Below are 14,349 nucleotides of genomic sequence, written 5' to 3' on the forward strand. Positions count from 1 at the left end.
AAGCAGCAGGTAACTCCAACTGAGGTTAATGGATCTGCTGTTGCCCAGAAGAGAGAAATTTGCTAGAATAATACAGGCGATGAAGCAGGTAACTACAAAAAATCTTGTTCTGAAAACTGAAAATGACTCTGTTTTTTTTTTCTGAATATCACTTGACTGTTACACCAATCGATTCTACCGAGTATTAGTGTACTTGGCCATACCTAGTACAGATATCAATAGCATGTTTTTGAATGCCCTTAGATGAATTGATTATCTAATAAATCTACTGTAGCGAGCGAACAAAGTGAGGAGTCACCGCTTAGATATAAATGATTATATGTTGTGATTGTATCCACAAAAATGATTTTGGTACATATTATACCAATCAATTAATGAAGCTGTATGTTGTTTTGACTCCATTGCAAATACGTACCTTTCCATTTGTAGATGACGATAGATGACCTACTCAACCACTGTCCACCAGCTAAGAGATTGGTGTGGCAACGCGGCGCCCCAAGTTTTCTAGTGTTATTTCATCCTGCACTTCTCGACGTAGCAACAGCAACCAGGGTGAAATCTGAAACTGCCCAACACTACTCATGGTTAATTTTCACCAACAATACAGTTCAGTTCATTCCACCCTGCTCAGCACTCATGTAAAACTAGCTTCACAGGTGTAGAATACTAACCACAAGTAATGGCGCAATAGAAATAAACAATCCCGCTATTACCATTCATACCCTTGTAAGTGTACCGGGATTAGACTGGGCGAACCTCCACGATTACAGACTAAACAAACTTTAACAACACACACCATGCATGCAGCGGCTGAGTTCCTCCTCAAGTACAGACTAAACAACTTTAGTTTAAAGCCATACATCAAGGTGCAGCAAAAGGGCACTACACCATAGACTGGAGTTTGCAGAAATTAAAATTAAACAACCGAGGTGCAGCTGACCAAACTACAGATACATACATCATCGTTTCTGGTAGCAGCGATCGATGTCTTTCAGGAAGCAGAGGAAATGGTTCTTGAGCCATCACTATCAGGTAGCAGATGCTTCCCCTGTCACGCCTTGGTCCTGATCAGGTAAGAATTTAGAGGAAAGATTACGCTGTCAGAATCATGAAGGGGCCGGGGACTGTTAATTAACAAAGTAAAAATAGATCATGTAAAAAGTGTCTGCATATGATCTGACATAGAGGGAGTCATATATCATGCGGTCATGCTGATAAAAAAAACCATTTATGTATTAAACTACTAATACAGACGAGAATTCGGAATGCATACGAAGATACATATATACAGGATTGAAATTAACAACACAATCCATTCATCCTGTTCATTGATAACAGAGATACAAATCTGTCCCCTCTTGCAACCAACAAATGTTAGCTGCACGCCTATATATAACTTATAGATTTCTCTAAAAAAAATGACACAGACAAAGAATATGTTGTTGTGAGGGATACAAGCGTTTGTGAAACCTGATGTTTCCAGAAAAGGCATATGTTCAAATGCTAACATATTTCCATGCATTCAGTCTTACCATTGCTCATTTTTGAAGGGAATTACTAATTCTCATAGACAATATACTAACAAGTAACAACTGAGAAGTGTCATATGTCGCTAACGTTATTGTCAAAACTTTTATTGGCTTCCCAAGCAGCTTGCAACACTATTAAATGCAGTCATAGCTCTAGTGAATAATCATTAAGCTTCAGATGGTGTACATAGTGAATTGGTGACAATGGTGGAGGCATAGACAATCTGGATGTACAAATACTAATAAGCTTGCTATATATATAGGAACAAGAACAACTAAGATGGAAGTTTGTATAAAGTTGAGCAAACACGAGCTCTTTACTGAATGACACACGCAGCTCCTCAAACACCAATGTCTTGAGCTTCAGTGAGAAGTACCGAGTTTTTTGTTGCGTCTTGTGTTTGAAGTAGAGGCGTAGAGCTGTGGGCAAGCCTGTAGGAGCAAGAACCATCAGCTGCACCAGCGGTGCTGTAGTCAAAAGTCTGTCGTTTGGGCAAGGGTACTGTCCTGCTGTGGCGCCAATCTGCTGCTGCACCAACACCATTGCCTTCCCTAGTCCTACAATAGAGGTCTAGGTTGTGATTACCAAGAACTAATGCGCCAAGATCGCCTTCGCTTCCCTCCACGACCAAGTTAGTCCTGCTGAAGTTCGTCCTGAGCATAGATCATGAGTTTGGGTCGTAAACGGAATAGTAAATCAAGCATGACCCTAATCTCTAATTCATGACATATTACTACTATTAGTACTAGTCAATACTCTTTTGCTCAGGGGGAAGCTAGAGGAATGGACAGACCGGTGAAAGAGCTGATGACCGGTAGTCAATACTCGCTGCTCGCGCCAATTCCTTCATACTCCCTGTCCTCTTCTTCAGATGTCGTGTGGTGGTCAACAGCACCTCTGCTCACCGCACTGAAATTGCTGGGCTCCGTGCCATGGCAAACCAATCCACCACACACGCAGCTCGTCTACCTTCCCCTCTTCCTGCCCTTAGTCACCGGAGTTCCCGGAACGACGGATCGAGGAACGACAAACCGGAAACAGGAACGACAAACCGAGAATGGGAACGACGTTTTAGATGCAATCTTTACACCGTGGGAACGATTTCGTTCCCGCGTTCCCGTCCCAAACGCTCGTTCCCGGAACGAGGAACGCTGCATCGTTCCCGTTTCGTGGTGACACTACTAAAATGGTGGAGTTCTCCTAGTGTTTTTAGTTAATAATAAAACACTACCACTAATCAAACACTAGAGAATCCTCATTAGAAGACATTTACTAGAGAAAGTTTATACTAAATTTTAAATGCTAAAACACTAAGAGAACCCCATATTACTAGGAGAAATTGAAAAATCTGGTTGTGTGACTAAGTTCCTGCCCAGGGCATAGCTGTGGCGCTGAGAGAAGGTCCAGAGCAGAGCGACTGGCATATAAGGCCGTCGTATCCATCAGCTTCGCCACCTCCACCATGGATTCAACCTGGGGAGCTCATCAACCAATCTGGCACAAGAACAGTGTTCACAAACTCGTGCTGGTGCTCACGTTCCCAGATGCAACTCGATCTCGGCTTGACAACGCTCTCCAATCAACGGCGCTGGCAAATCCAATCTTCGCCGTATTTTTTATGTGTGAATTATGACAAGAAGCCATAGTATTATATTTGTGCTTGATCATGGTTGCTTGAAAGCGCCGGTCAAATATGGCTCCGTCCGGTTACCTTATAAGTCTGTATTTTTTTGCGCTAACCACCAGTATTTTTCTTTCATGAAAAATTAGTAAATAGTATTTTTAACCGTGACTTTTTAGACCGACACCTCATTGTATATACAAAATGTCTATTAAGTTGTCTCAAGGCCGTACCTAGGATTTGGAGACTCCCGAATAAAATATATGATGAGGCCCTAAAATTCAAGAAAATCAAAACATATTTTCACTTAATTATAAAGCTTCAATTTTTTTCTGAAGTAGAATTAAACTAAGTTTTATTTTGAATCCACTCCAACACATGTGAATTGAAGTGGATATACATGCATCGAAACAAGACTTAAGTACGATAACACGTTTTTTTACTCCCGGCCAACAGCAGCTGATGAGCTAAAAAAACAAGGAAGAAAGGTCTCTGAAGCATACTACAGTATTTCATATACTTGGTGGTGCAAACGGCGGTGGAAAGCTTGCAAATAGGAAAGCAGGATCATTGTAGAAATCCTTCACGCATAGCTGCTCAACCACCAACGTCTGGAGCTCCACGGTGAAACAGTGTGCGTTTGTTTTTCGACCCATCGCCGGGTCACAGTACAACCAAGTCTTGTACTCGTCTGACGGAACCCCTTGTAAGACCGCGTAGCCCTGATCAGCAGCACCACCAAACACCCACTCATAAGAGTCGACCAAGGTAACTTCATCATCGTGTCGCCATTGCCAGCAACCATTGTTTGATGCACTGCTGAAGGCCTTGCCGCTGTAGAAGTGTAACATGTTCTCACAAAGAACCAACAAGCCAATCCTGTCTTCTTCTTCTTCTTCAGCTGCTGCCTCCACAACAATCTTCGGTTTCCACTTGTTTTAGGCGGGATGTTAACGACGAAGAATTTCATCTCTTTCATGTCAAGCACGAGCATGTCTGCTCCCCCATAAGAATCCACCCAGTAGAAGCAGCCGTGGGCATAGTGGTGCTCCATGTAGTAGAAGAGGTTAGATAGAGGTTCATAGTCTGCATCGCTAAGAGACGCCACGCCACGCCATTTTCCGGTGACCGAGGAGTAGTCGAAGGTCTCGACCACATAGTGGTATTCCATGTCTTTGGACAGCACATTACACATCACCCGGAACGACAAATCGTCGTCGTCGTCGGCGGCGGCGGCCGGTACGAGGAAAGGCTTGAACTGGCATTCACCGAGCTGAGCCACAATGTCGTCTTTGGGGATGGGAGGTATCTGAACATGCTTGTGGTACAAGGGATCGTAGACCACTAGGTACGGGAAGGACGAGAAGCAGGTGGTGGTGGTGGTGGCGCCGCCGGCGAGGACGCGGCCGTCGCGGGCGTCGTGGAAGTGCCAGCAATTCTTGGTCGTGTCTGCAGGGAGGAAGGAGGAGGAGGAGGAGAAGGCAGGGGCGCGTGCGACGGCGCGAGCTGCCTGTGCGGAGCGGCGCGGCGGCGCGGCTGGGTTGAAACGGAACCCCACGCTTGCACTGGTGCCGGTGCGACGGCTGAGCAATCCGAGGACGGGTGGGCGGTGCAGGGACCTGAAGCGGCGGAGGAAACGGCCGTCGGTGACGACACGGCGGAAGGCAGTGCAGGCAGCGGAGGCGCGGACGAGGTCGGCCGCATCGTCGAGGCGGAGCAAGATCTTCTCCACGAGATCAACGGGGAGATCCGCCGCCGTTGCCATGGCGTGGACGACGACGACCTGCAACTCTGGAATCTGGATCGGCGGCCCAGACGAGAATAATAATAAATTAATTCAACTAGGTAGGGCTGCAGCGTTGCGTGTAATTTGTAATAACCGCACGTCGAGGCATTTTGGAAACGGAAACAAACAAAAGAGAAGAGATAGAATCCGGATCGAGTAAGAAGAGACATTATGGAAACGGAAACAAAAAACTAAAAAGGTCAGTTTGATCGATGGCTATATCTATCTATGATTTCTTTTCTGATTAGGAATCAGGTTTTCTTTTTCGGTAGAAAAAATTTTTTGGCACCTGCCAAATAAGATATTTTAGAAATTTCGGACTAAACTTATATAAATTTAAATTGTTTTTTTAAATTTGCATCATTTCACTAGAAAACCTTTCTAATCTATCACTCATCACAAATTTATATAATATCAACGAAATAGCATAATATATCATTGATAGTACAATGAGCTGATGGTGGTCGAGCTGTATATGCTAGTGCCATGAAATATGTGAGTGAGAAAATTTGAAGAAATGTAGAGCTTTGATAAGATAGGAGATCCATTTTAGCGTGGTTTGAAGTTATTTTAAAGGATAATATAAATTTAACCGAAAAATTTAACAGATATAAATTTCTTTTAGACCTCAGCGAAAAATACGAAATTTTAGAAATTTCGACAAAATTTTGCCGAAAAAGAAAACCCTATTTAGGATCATGGTAGGAAGCTCAGCATGGTGTACATTAGCTGTAGCGCCTGACGGTGGCCAAGAGCGTCCAACAGTGGCCAGCCGACAGGGATATTTTTTTTGTTTGTTTTTACAATTTATTACAGATGTGGTTATCTTAAACTAACCATCTTTATAAATATCACGTAAAAGAATCTCTAGTCTAATGGTTATAAAAGCCTAAATAGTATCTTAGGTCCTAGGTTTTCGACTCCTCGTAGGAGTGAATATTCTAAGATTTAATCGACGTGTTATGACTTAAGACTTCATCAATTCCGAAGATTTGTCGGTCCATCTTCAAATATGCTTATAGGGACTGCAAAGTGTTTTTAAAAAAACCATTGATGCAAGCGGAGGCAACGACTGCCTCTGTAATCTTCCATTTATAGTGACCATGCATTGCCTCAAAACTGTCTGCCTCTGAAAACGATCGAAGCAGTAACGAAACATTCAACAAAATTATATTCGTTTTTGTGAATCACAGTTCAAATGTAGCCACACATCCTACCTCTATGAACACCAGTAAAAGAACAGTTCTCGAGATCAACAAACTCACAACATGAGCCCCGTTGTCAATGGACATGTTATCGAATAAATCTTATAATAAATTCAGCAATTAAAATATACTTTCTCACAAGTCATATGCAAATAATTACAGTAATTTAGAAACAACATGTTTGAATCATTTGATTTAAATTCTTCTCATCAAGGGAGAGGGAAAATCACAATCGACAATTACAAATTTGATGAAAACAAATGGACTGCTAATAGCTATTTTCTTATTAGTAGGTTGGACCAAAACTCTAGCTACAGGTGGTCGTGCAAGGACTGCCTCTGAAAACGCTTACATGCAGTGGTAATACAGAGTAGTTTGTTTTTGCGAATCACAGTTTAGATGTAGACACACATATCCTACCTCTATGAACACTAATAAAGGACCGAGCTAACAGATCTCGAGATTAATAAACTCACAAGAAATATGCCTTGTTGTCAATGGATTAGTCGTTGATAATTAAATCCTAGAACATGAGCCAAGAATAAATTCACAACATGAGCCTAGATGTCGAGATTAACAAAATCACAACATGAGAGCCTCCCACTGAAACACCAATGCCTTTATAAATCCTAAATTCAGCAATTAAAAGATACTTTCTCACAAGTCATATGCAAATATAATTATAAAATGATTTAGTAATAACATATTTGGATCATTTGATTTCATTTCCTCTCAAGTGGGAAAATCCCCATCAACAATTACACATTTGATGAAAAACAAATGGGCCGCTAATCACTCTTTTCTTATTAATTAGTAGGCTGGACCTTCAACAAATTTTATATGACTTGTGACAATAATTCAACAAGCAGCTGTATCTAAACTTTCTTCGTCCGTACCCCACATGTCATCCTAGGTATTCGGTTAACCGAAACCGATTCATCGGTTAGTTAGCAAACTAGGAACCAAGGAATTTCGGTCTCGGTTAGTTTGGTTCGGTTTCGGTTAGAACCGAGCTATCCATTACACAGCAGCGAAACAAAAGAAAAAATTGAGAAAAAGGGGGAAAACACGGCATCAGTTGCCCTTCTTTAGATCTGGCACTCCTCATCCCTCGCCGGCAGCAGAGGCAGCGACAGAGGACTCCAGTCCAGGCAGTTCAATGACTCGCCCTCCAGGCTCCATTCCAGGCAACGAGCAAGCACGCGGTTCTTGCGAATGCCCCTCGGGTCCAGGCGGCGACGCATGGTGGCTCCCCTCTAGACGAGCACGGCAGATGCGGCGTGGTAGTGGGGACTAGAATTGGTGGGCACCTAGCGGTGGGAAAGGAGCTGAGGAGGCTGTCTGTAGAAGAGGAAGGGGGAACATATGCGCATGCGCCACACGCACAAGTCCTGGGGGCTGGGGAGAGGAAAAGAACGGGGACGGCTGTGAGGAGGAACAATATATACCTATACCAACAACTAGTGGGCTGGGCTATAAGGGCCTTTGTAAACTTCGGTTATTTTGGTTAACCGAGCTAAGGAACCGAATTAACCTAGTAAATTTCGGTCCTGGAGAAGTGGGAACCGAATTAGGAACCGAAGTTCTCGGTTTCGATTCTTTCGGTTTTGGTTCCGGTTATTTCGGTTTGGTTCTCGATTCTCGGTTATTTTTTCCTAGAGTGACCCACAAGTGCAGGCATTCCGTAGCAACACGTGAAAATTTCACATGCCCCTACAGACACCAGGGTTGTCTAGACCATTTGTTCCTTTGGACTGCTTTTGAGATGCATATACGGTATGCAGTTCTTTCTCCTAGCACATAAGGGTAATTTGGTCACCATACCCTGATCCACTCTTCTTTCTCCCCCCCCTCTCTCTCCCCACCAAGGCACCAACACTTCCCTCTCTCTCCATGCCGCCGCTGCTCCTCTCTGTATACCGCTGCTGCTATTCTCTCTCGCCGCCGCCGCTCCTCTCTCTCTCTCCCTCCCTCCCTCCCTCTCTCTCTCCTGTCGCCGCTCCGCTTGTCTCTGATCTTCTATTCGACGTTAAGCTCTCTCTCTAGTTTTCTCTCTCATTCCATTGCTCTGGAAATGACCTCCATGAACTTTCTCTAGTCCTCTCTCATTCACTCTAAATATTCAACTATGAGCTATGAGCACAAATCTGGACAATTCACGGTGGTATTTTGTCCTAACCTTAGTTGATTTTTGACCTAGATTTCTCTCTTATTCCCTCTCCATTCTATCTCAGATCTCTGTATTGTCCTCTCCTCTTTTTTCCTGTATCGTCCTCTCTCAATCTCCCCCTACAGAAACTAGCTAGCAATGATAGCTGCGGCTGCAGGTTCCATCAATTTGCGTTGAGATCAACGAGAAGCTTATTCTGTTTTTTCTTTTCTTTTAATTCCAGAAATTTAGGTTTTTCCAAAATCTTAATTTGACTCTCACTCCCCGATCCTATCCTTGTTGCTTTTCTACGCTTCTTAGTATATATGTATATATGTACTTTATTTATTAGATCTTGTTCTTCTAGTCACTCTTATCCTGTTCGAGATGGATTCGTTTTTTGCTACCTTTATCTAGCTCATTTTATTACATTTATTTATTTTCTTAAATCAGTAGCCTGCTTTTAGTTCACACGTATGGTGCTTTTGATTTAATTTCTAGATATATTCTATACTTTTTTTAGTCTACCAGAACTTTGTCCCTTATCATCGATCTGCTGTTAGATTAGTTTTCTTATCATATTATCCTGTATATCTTTATTTTATTTTTTCTACACAGATTAACCTGCTCCAAGTAAGCATTTGGTCTAGCTTGCCATTTTTCAGTGTTATAAAAGCTTTTGGAATCTGTGGAACTGATTAGTTGAACCCTAGCTGTTGGAATGTGTTCGGAGTAGATCTAAGCACTAGCACCCATTGGCGCAACAGGTGAGGGCTCCACCTAGAGAACCATTACTGGCCCGACGCTTGCTGGCCGCAGGGTGCTCGAATAGCAACGGTGCCGGGGAAGCCATGGGCGGCGAAGCTACTGCCGGCACCGGAGTCGTTGCAGGAACTGGTGGGGGCGGAGCCATGGGCGGCGAAGCTGTTGCCAGCACTGGTGGAGGCGAGCCATGGCCAAGCGAGAAGTGAATAGTGGATTCGTCCACATTGCTGGTCGATTGGAAGTGGAAAGAGTGGCGGTGTTGAAACTGATCCTCTGCATTTTGAAAAGGCAGAGCAGGATACTAGGAAAAGAACTTGGGAAGGAAGTGATGGGCCATAATACCCTCCTCACATGGGACAAAAGGGAAGAGACCAAACCTGCTATAAATGAGACCACTCCAATCGATCCAACGGCTGGGATAAGCCCAGTGTTCACAAGCCCATGTGTGGCTACTTTTCGAAACCTCTTATCTTCTGTAAGAGGTAGCTAGAGTATTATAGTAAAACCCTCGTCGAACATATCATGTCAGTAGTTCAACTAAGCTTGTGTAGGAACTAGAAAACAAATTAATTAAAACAGTTGTCGATCTAGAGATAGACATTGCAACAATTATGAAGTTATATAAAAATGAGAGCTTTTACATATATGACCAAATTAAATTCAAAATCACTGGCATTTTTAATTAAGACAGCAAAAGAGAAAGATGTTTATTACCCTCTCATACAGTTGGCGGCGAAAGCGGTGGCGGGAAGCTTGCATAGAGAAATTTGGGGACATTAATAAATTCCAACACACACAGCCTCTCAACTAGCAATGTCTTGAGGTCCACGGTGAAATAATGTGCTTCTTCCCAGCGCTGAACATGGTCCCGTGGAAGCCATCGTAGGAAAGCGTAGCCATTGGTTGTTCCACTGAGGTTCCATAGACCAGCAAACATTCGGACTGTTTTGTCGTGCCGCCACTCTTGATCAACGACCACACCACCATTATTATTGCCTTGCCAAGCTCTACTATACAGCTCTAACTTATCTTCAAGAAGTAACAATAGACCAAGCCTGCCTTCCCCAGCTGCCTCCACAACGATTTTAGATCGTCCATTGCTTTTCTCCGGGATGTCACTGACGACGAAGAATTTCATCTCACGCGTGTCAAGCACGAGCATAAAATTTTCTGAAAAACACGTCCAGTAGAAGCCATTTGCAGGCTGTCGAAACCAGAGCGAGCACAGATTCTTCATCACATAGTTTGGGTTGCTGAATGACGCCACGGCTCGCCATTGTCTGCTGGCTGAAGAGAAGGCGAAGGTCACCAACATGGTTCCCGACAGAGCATTGCATATCACCTGGAACGACGACAATTCATCGACGACCTGATCCTCGTCGGCCGCTGATGGCGCTGGTGCGAGGAACGGCTCGAACTCGAGTCGTCGTAGGTCATCAGGATCACCACCATCATGGTCAGTGGAGGTCGTCGCCGCCGCGTCAAGGAGATCGTCGGGGATCGGCGGAATCTCGACATGCCGCCGGTGGAGGGGGTCGCAGACAATGAGGAGAGGAGGACGCCGGTGCAAGGTGTGCCAAAGACGTTTGTAGCGGGAGAGGAGGACGCGGCCGTCACGAGCGTCGCGGACGACGCCCCAGCAGCAGCGGTTGGGGCCAGGGATGAAACGGAAGGTGAAGTCCGCGGCGTCTGCGCAGGCGCCGGCGGCCAGCGCGGAGCGGCGCGGCGACTGGATGGGGCGGAATCGGATCTTACCACCGCCACGATTCTCGAGTAGCCCTAGGACTGGCGGGCGGTGGCGGGACCTGAAGCGGCGCAGGAAGCGGCCGTTGGAGATGACGCGGCGGAAGGAAGCGCAGGCAGCCGAGGCGCGGGCGAGGTCGGCGGCGTCCTCTAGGTGGAGGAAGATCTGCTCCAGCAGATCAGTCGGGAGGTCGGACGCCATCGATGGATCGCGTGTGGTCTGCGCGCGGCGGCGCACGGCTGGTGATATAGATCGAGGCAGATTACTTAACTGCCGCAGCTCTTACCCGATATGCAGTTATGCACTCGCCTAGACAAAGAGGGTTATTGGTGAAATTTTGCAGAAATTATGTAATCTCGTATTTAAGGTTTTTATAATTTTGGTATCGCAAAAATTTCGGCCACCAATTTTTTAGAGACTAGTACATGAAGTATGTTTTTCTTTTAAAAAAATTAGATCTAAACACTTCTATTGAATAGAAGAATATATGCAATATAAACAATAGAAAATATAAGTATAAAGTTATATAGCACATGTATTAATATATAATGAAATTTCCGATTTTTCTTTCGGCCACAACCGAAATTACCGAAAATCGCAAAATTTTGGTGAAATTTCGCCAAAATTTTGAATCTTGATCGTATTTTCCCCTTGGATCGGAATTTTTTTTCATAACGACCATTTTTTTTGGTTAAATTCATCTTTCCCTCTAAGAGCGCTCCCTGGGCGGCTCAGTGGGGAGGCGACCATCATAGCGCCCTAGGGCCTACCCGTCGCGGCCCTTCCCTCCGGCCAGCCGGCGGCGGCCCAAAAAAAGGTTTTCGTCGTGGCTTCCTCCTCTCCCCACCTTTCTCTCCCCCTCCCTGTCCTCTACGCCTGACTGTAAGCTGGATCTGGCTTTACCCTGCATGGATATGCGATGGAGCTGGGTGGTCGGCCGAGCGTGGTTGCCTCGGCTTCTGAGCTGTGGTCACGGCGCCCGGAACCGGACAGGCGCGCTTCTGCCACCTTCACGCCTTCCCGCGTCACACAGCACCGATGCCTCCTCTAGTTCTCCTCCTTGAGTTGCACTGTGGCATTATCTAGGGTCTACGGGCACCTGGCCATCATCTAGCGGGGCGGCATCAACTTGCGGCACAGTTTGGGGGATCTGGCTTCGCGCTCGTCCCCTCTTAGCCACGGCTGTGTGGCGGCTGGAGCGGCTGCCCTGTGCTGGATGTGGGGCATGGCACAATGCTGCTTCAGCACTCCGTTGCCGGGGACATCGACGCCGACAGCTATGCGGTGCTGTCCACAGCTGGGTTTCCCCCGTGGCTTGCCGCCCCTCCCATTCCCGTGCTTCGCCGGTGAGCCAGGGCCTGGCTGGCTGACTTGGGCCTGGTGTGGCGGTGCTATAGGGCCTCGTGGTGTTGCAGCTGCAATTCATGGATTTCGGGCGAAAGCTCAGTCCGATCATTGTGCCTGTGCGTGCCTTTTTTCTTCTGCAATGGGTTGCACTGCTAGACTTGACCTTGTCGGCGTCGTTGCTAGCGGATGCTTTGCAGCTAGCACTTTCTTCTTTGACATTGTTGCTAGCCCCTCTTGGACATATGCTTTGCTACTAAAAGTGTCTTGGCCATCCCCTCGCTATGGATGTTGCCATAGGGGGTGTCTTCTTCCTGGATGGAATCATGGTCGTGCGGGTCCCTGATGGATGCTTTGCCGCCATTGTCTCTTTGGCCCCTCAGGAGATATTTTGCTGCTGAGAGTGTGCTGGCCCATTTCTTGGTGGATGTTGCTGCCGTGGTCGCTTGATTCGTTGGCGGATACTTTGCCATGTTACTGCTGGTTGCTCGTTCTCTAGGTGCATGCTTTGCCACCAGGGCTTGGTCTTTTGCATAGGAATCCATTGTGTTTTTTATCACAAGCACAATAGTAGGTCTAGTGTGTTGAGGGTGGTCGCTCTCTCTTTGTATCTTTTGTTTTTCCTATGTTTATTTTAGGTTACTCACTACTATCTTAGTGGTTTGTAATATGTGCTATGAGGGTTCTCTCATAGCTGACTTGTGGTTAACACTTAATGAAATACAGGCTATATCATCCGATCGCGAAAAAAATCATTCCATCTAAGATCCGGTCGGGGGCCCAGGCTACGTCCTCCTCTAGCGGCCTCTCCTCCTCGCTCAGATCTGGTCGGGGGCATGACCTGGTCCTACATCACGCGCGATTGCAAAATTTATGTGTTTATATTGTATCTTAAGCTATTTAAATCCATACTAAGTTTAATTTATGCAGGCATCAAATTTAAAAACTTTTGAAAATAAAAATGGCTTCAAAGGATAGTTAGCATAAAATGCTAATAAATTAGGTTCTCCACTATCATAACATCTCCCATAAATCTTGTTTTTAGTCTAAAGGTGCATAGTATGATTTAGTCATTTATTTTGGCCCATCACATGGATGGTTATTTGACCGATTAGATGATTTGTTTAACTCAAATCAATGAATGCAGTTCAGTATCCTCCCACATACATAACAACGACAACCTCTTAATTCTAGTCATCACTACAATAGAACCTATAAAAAATCAACATACATAAATCTAATACTACCGGTTCATAAAAAATCAAATCACTAATCCTAGTTTTGTTTTAAAAAAACTAAAACTAAAATAGACAGGTTTTCAAACCCCATACCCATGGTCATCCCCCACACACCGCACCATAAATACTCTCTACAAATGGGATCATCACCTTTTGATCTTCCTAGCTATACTGTGCTCATGTGCATGAGCTAGTTTAAGGTATGTACAATGCTTTGGTTCCGCCCCCATGAGAAGTTGGGAACTGATGGTGCTACCTAGATTGTTTCTGTGTCACTGCCAATAGTGCTACCCTTGGCCTACAATGCACCATTCTAAACCCCCGCCCTAAAAGGATCATGTACTTGGTGACTGACCTCATTATACTTGACACTAAAGGCAATTCTTGGTGCCACCACTGCCTTGGATGACACACCTACCTAGTTGATGATCGTTGGGGGGATACCTTGCGCACCACCCCATCATAGCCCCATCTAGGATCCAGATCCTCAACTCCTCTACCACACCAAAAAATGTAGACTGCTTCCACCTGTCATGACCCACGAACTACCCTTGGCAGGACCCTCGCCACCTCGATCATCGGTAACACCCCTGTGAAGGTAACTTTGACCCTGTGCTTTTGCATATGCTCGAAAGGCAAGTCCAGGAGGGAGAAGGCCATAGCGAACCTAGTTCCATCACTTTGAGATGAAGGGCGGAAGGCAGCAGTCCTAGGAACGGAATCCGTAAGAGCGTTAGGAAGTAGTCGAGGGGAGAAAGTGGAATGTCCGTGGTGTGCCTATTACATCTCTCCAAAATGATGCCTAGCCTGGCCAGGGCAATATGTAATTTCTCCGAGCCCTTGGATATGCTCTATAAATACCGGGTGGATGACACTGTAATAAAGGATGGATTAATGGCCATATGCAAGGAGATTTTTAAGCTTTGTCATAAATGAAACACTTTTTAGGGCATCCACCGATCGTCCC

General features: G+C 45.3%; 2 protein-coding genes across 2 annotated transcripts; both read right to left on the reverse strand.

Annotated features, from left to right (window-relative positions):
* On the reverse strand, positions 3,538-4,916 carry LOC8076675. The gene has a single exon (XM_021466137.1). The coding sequence runs from the start codon at positions 4,914-4,916 to the stop codon at positions 3,735-3,737; it is 1,182 nt and encodes a 393-aa protein (XP_021321812.1). The 3' UTR covers positions 3,538-3,734.
* Positions 9,669-11,001, reverse strand: LOC8076676. The gene has a single exon (XM_002443480.2). The coding sequence runs from the start codon at positions 10,999-11,001 to the stop codon at positions 9,775-9,777; it is 1,227 nt and encodes a 408-aa protein (XP_002443525.1). The 3' UTR covers positions 9,669-9,774.

This window comes from Sorghum bicolor, chromosome 8 (genome assembly GCF_000003195.3).
Source record: "Sorghum bicolor cultivar BTx623 chromosome 8, Sorghum_bicolor_NCBIv3, whole genome shotgun sequence".
Taxonomy (NCBI): domain Eukaryota; kingdom Viridiplantae; phylum Streptophyta; class Magnoliopsida; order Poales; family Poaceae; genus Sorghum; species Sorghum bicolor.

Coding starts and splice junctions, on each gene's coding strand:
- LOC8076675 (XM_021466137.1), bottom strand. CDS start 4,916: ATGGCAACGGCGGCGGATCTCCCCGTTGATCTCGTGGAGAAGATCTTG.
- LOC8076676 (XM_002443480.2), bottom strand. CDS start 11,001: ATGGCGTCCGACCTCCCGACTGATCTGCTGGAGCAGATCTTCCTCCAC.